This window comes from Gavialis gangeticus, unplaced genomic scaffold (genome assembly GCF_001723915.1).
Source record: "Gavialis gangeticus isolate Ggan-Ray unplaced genomic scaffold, GavGan_comp1, whole genome shotgun sequence".
NCBI lineage: Eukaryota > Metazoa > Chordata > Crocodylia > Gavialidae > Gavialis > Gavialis gangeticus.
This window is the reverse complement of record NW_017728973.1, coordinates 40,707-45,568: the sequence shown is the minus strand read 5'-3', so window position 1 is coordinate 45,568 and position 4,862 is coordinate 40,707. Positions and strand designations below refer to the sequence as shown.

Genomic DNA, 4,862 nt, shown 5'->3' with positions numbered 1-4,862 from the left:
GGACAGCTGCAGCTTGTGTGGGGAGGGGGGGTGGCTCCCACTGCTGTGCACAGCCCCAGAGGGCATGGGGCAGGGCAGGCTCCCTGGTTGGGGCCAGGACTGAACCAGCCTCTTCACAGCCTGGTCGAGCCGCCCACCAGGCTCGGGGTGGGTGGTAGTGCTCGGAGGGGGCTATGGGGTGGGGCTGCATCCACCCCAAAATTTGCTGTAGCCCTCCCCAAACCCAGAACCACCACTGCCTGCTCCAGCACAGCCTGGCCTAGCCTCCTGCTGGAAAGAGCCTGGCACCACCCCGGTGGCAGCCTGCTCTGCCCTGTGCAGATCCAGGGGGCACACACCCCCATGCCCTCCCAGGATGTGTGCAGCAGCAGGAGCCCCCTCCCCATGCACCACCCCCATCCTTACTCCCTCCTTCACTGCGGCGGCCTTTATCTGCCACCGCACCGTCCCATCCACCACAACAAACTTACCAGCTGCACACAGCTCTCCAAGCTGCTGGGTTGTGCCTGTGGGATGTGGGCAGGTTGCATGGCAGCAACAGCTGATCAAGATGAGTCTATCCGTAAGCAGGCTGAAGGCTTCACTGAGGGTGGAGAGCTACAGGGAAGCTCCCCTGTAGTGCTATACTGTGGCTGCATATTCATGGGGCACTTACTGGCTCCACCAAGCAAAAAAAGCTGTTTTCCGATGCACTTTATTTTCTCTATATCGGCACTAATCCAGTATTGGATCGATTCATCAGTGCACCTCTAGTGGTTTCAGTTGTGACTGTGGTCAAAAACACACTTTCAGATCCTGACTGGCTTTCCTAATTCAATAAAGAGGTGTTTTGCAGGGAGTTCTGTATCTAGGTGCCCCTCATCACACAAACAAAGGCCATATAATTTAAAGAAATAACTTACCAAGGAAGATCTTGCAGCATAGTTCTTAATTCAGACGTAGCTCAAGCTATAGCATACATTTTTCCTGATGTCAGATAATCTCATCTATCAGTGATCTGGGTTTGAATTTCAAACTAAAAAATCAATATTACTTTTTCACTTTTGCAATAGTCTTCGTCTACCTTAGAGAGATAGTAAAGCTTCTGGTTGTGGCAAACTGAGGGAGGCTGAGAGCACTTTGAGCTTCTCTGCTGAAGGGTCCTGAAAGGTCGGAAGGGGGTTTTTAAGAGGAGGTTGGATGACCACCTTACTGGGGTTGTTTGACCCCAGTACTCTTTCCTGCCATGGCAGGGGGTCGGACTAGATGATCTGCTCAGGTCCCTTCCGACCCTAGAAACTATGAAACTATAGAGATACTGAGCGTGGGGGAAGTTGACCGATTGCAAGTAAAATAACTTGTTTGATTTGTTTTGTTATGTGTTTTCTTCCATCTAAATCTTCCAGCTGAAATTTATGTGGGGAAATTTGACCTTGGCATCCTCTGAAAAAAAAGACATGTTGGTGCCATCTCTTGCAGCAGGGCAAGTGGGGACTGTTTCGGTTGAGTTCATTGCTCCTGCTCTAGAAGGGACCTACACTTCTCACTGGCGGCTGTCACACAAGGGAGAGCAATTTGGGCCCAGGATCTGGTGCAGTATTGTTGTGGATTCCTTCCCAGCCACTGCTTGTCTAGAAAGTAATCAAAAGACTTTTAGTACCAGTCAAAAGGATAAAGTTTCCTGTAAAAAAGAGGCAAGTATCCCAAACTGCTGTTTTGACCTTCTTATCTGGTATTTTCCTGAGCACTTTCAAAGGCGAACAGGAAAATACCTTTATTGGTATTAAAAATAACTTTTATTAAGAAAAATCTTTTGTTTTCAGTGGTTTGTTGGTAGTAGCTTTCATTGAGGATTCTTTCAATTATCTGCCCTCCTACCTGTTTCTGATTCTTAAAGTGCAATAATATGCACTGAAATTTTACTTTCACTAATCCTCATTTCAGTAAAATATAATCAGTGAACTTAAACCTTGCAGGACATATTTCTTGTAATATTTTCATCTACTATTATAACTTCAGAGTGGGAGGGAGGAGGCCTTTCAATATTATTTTTGCTGTCCCCTGTACAACACAAGTACATGAAATACAGTCAGAATGCTTCTCAGACTTCTAGTATCCAAGGTACATATATTAGAGGCACATATTCCTTTTTTTTTGGCTTCTGCAGGTGGCTTACTCATCAGAAGCAGATGCCCAGCAGGCTGTTGAGGTGATGGAACTGGCAGATTTACCAGTACCAGCTATTCCTTTGAAGATTAAAAATCCACACAGTGAGAGAGAGTTTTACATTCCTTCAGTTGATCTCCTTACTGCTCAGGTAAAATACTAGATTTTGGGTGAAAAAAGGGCACTCTTTGGTTCAATAAAAGTATTTTCCTGAATCAGCCGGTTACAACAACTTGCTGCTGCTGCAGTAGCCATGGGAATGTCTGGCACCTCCCCTTGTCATATTACACTGTAAAAACTGTTTTCGATGATGATGTATGTAGGCCTCCTTGTAGCCTTTCCTTGCCAACTAACAAGAGGAGGGGTAGTAAGGTTATCTTTATCTGACCAGATACCAATTTAAGATTGCCACATTTCTGCTATCTGAAACCAAACTAAGTATTTAGAAGAACGGAGTGGACTTACTTACAGTATAATAGCCTACTAACATTACATCCTGTGTGTAGGTGTACATCACAGGGCCAACTAATGGATATCATTTGGGATTGCCTCCTTTAGGATTTGCTGTCTTTTGAACTGTTGGACATTAACATTGTGCAGGAACTGGAACGAGTGCCCCACAATACACCTGTCGGTAAGAATCTTCTCATATCCTAATGTACAGATGCCACCATTCCAGCTGATACTTGAACAAAAGAGCCTAAAAGTTAGTTATCCTGTTGAGTCTGGGTCATTGACAATGGAAGAGCCATTGGGCAACCTGTGCTCCTAGAGGCTCTACCTTTCAAGGCACATGGCTAGAGTAATGCTGTCTTCTCAGGTCCAAATCTTCTGTATTTTACTAATCTATCTTTTGCCATGGCCCAAAAAAAAGAATTTGAAAGATTGCTTGTATTTTCACGTTTGGCATACTTTTTTCATAGTGAAGCGCAGGTGAAAAAAGTAAACGATTTTTGATAAAGGTTGCTTTTCTTACCAAAGTATCTTCTGTGATATATTTGTACTGCACAGACTTTGCCAGCAGATAACTTTAGGCTGCTATTTATCCTTAAAAATGGCTAGTTGCTTGAGAACCGGCCACTTGTGAGGCACGAAATGTGTTTTCTCCTTTAATTTAAATCTTTGTTTCTTTTTTTCCCCTCTAGACATGACTCCATGCATGTCACCTCTGCCGCATGATGGCCCCCTGATAGAGAAACCTGGGTTGGGTCAGATAGAGGAGGAAAATGAAGGGAGTGGATTTAAACCACTGCTTGGTAAGCAATGACCCTGGGAGTGCCCAAGAATGTGCCAGCTTTCTTTAGACTGGTACAAGCTTAAGTTTGTGTGAATAGAAACTGAATTCCATCCTGCTGCCACCATCAAATGCAGCAATATGTATCTTCAGATACAGGCTGAGTAGCCTTTTTGTTGTCTTAAAATGCAGCGGTGGTCTAAAATAGCTTGGAGGGAAACGCACCGATGCTTTTTCTAATATCTTCAGGTTCAGTCTGCTTTAGTGACATAAGTAAAGTAAAAATTTATTTAATCCTCTTATGGAAAAGCAGACAAAAATGTCTGACTCAGCCTATCATTACTGTTCCACTCCCAGTCATAGATTGTTTGCTTCTTGGAGGTAAAAGACCAGATTCTCAATGGATCAAAAATAATGTGAACAACCATGAGAGAATCTTGTCGTGACAAGAGGTGCACTGATACATTGATCCATACATATCGTATTGGCACCGATTTTTAAAAGGAAAATTGACATTATTGGCTGTTAGCTTTTTTTAGCTGATGTGGCCAATAATGTTGCCGATAAATGCTGCGTGCATGCACGTGGGCAGCCTGACAGCTTGGAGAGCAGTATCTTATCTGGTAAGTCTGTTTGTGGGGGGCATGTGGGAGAGGGGCAGGTGGTGGCCTCTGTAGTGAGGGAGGGATGGAGGCAGGGCACGGGATGGAGCTGGAGCAGCTCATCTGGGGGGAGGGTGGATCCCACTACTGCATGCATCCCCGGGGGGTCCTTGGGTGTGTACCCCCCAAATCTGTGCGGGGTGAGGGTGGGCTGCCCACTGTGGGCCAGGGGCTGCACCAGCCTCTTTCTGGTGGGGGTGGGGTGCTGTGCTAGGGCTGGGCAGCAGCAGTGCTGCAAGGGGGGGCTATGGCGAATTTTGGAGTGACAGCCCCCTACCCTGTAGCCACCCTTCCCAGCACTGCCGCTGCCTGCCCCAAGCACAGCCCCTGGCCCCAGCCTGCCCTTGCCCTTTGTACACATCCAGGGAACACATGCCCCCCATGGTTCCCCTGAGGGTGTGTGCAGCAGTAGGACTCGCCCCCCGTCCCCTGCACAAGCTGCTTACTGCTCCCTCCTGCACCATACCTCAGCTGGGCAGTGCCTGCCCCAGCCCCATTCCTTCCCTCACCACCAGGGCTTCAATCTGCCCTCTCCATGCCCCTTCCCTCCCCGCTCTGCCCCCCACAACAGACTTTACAGCTGGATCCTGTTCTCCAAGCTGCTGGGTTGCATGTCGGCAATTGGATTGGTATCGGCCGGTATGCCTCATTAATAATTGGCCATCAGTATCAGCCCAGAAAATGTCAGTGGACCCCTACTCGTGACCTCTCCTATGTTTGCTAAGGGAATTCATCCAGAACTCGGAACCTCCTTGCCACATCTGTGCACTGGATTACGCTCATGTACAGCAGTTTCTTTCCCAGAACTGTTCATTCACATT

At 47.0% G+C, this 4,862-nt stretch overlaps 1 protein-coding gene across 3 annotated transcripts in view; it reads left to right on the top strand.

The window, feature by feature from the left end:
- Positions 1–4,862, top strand: part of NBR1 (NBR1, autophagy cargo receptor) — a 58,793-nt gene that overhangs the window by 29,694 nt on the left and 24,237 nt on the right. For all 3 annotated transcript variants that reach the window (XM_019505417.1, XM_019505424.1, XM_019505410.1), the window contains 4 exons: positions 1,386–1,673; positions 2,147–2,296; positions 2,704–2,779; positions 3,291–3,401. In XM_019505417.1, the coding sequence (XP_019360962.1) occupies positions 1,386–1,673; positions 2,147–2,296; positions 2,704–2,779; positions 3,291–3,401 (625 nt within the window). The remainder of the gene's footprint in view (positions 1–1,385; positions 1,674–2,146; positions 2,297–2,703; positions 2,780–3,290; positions 3,402–4,862) is intronic.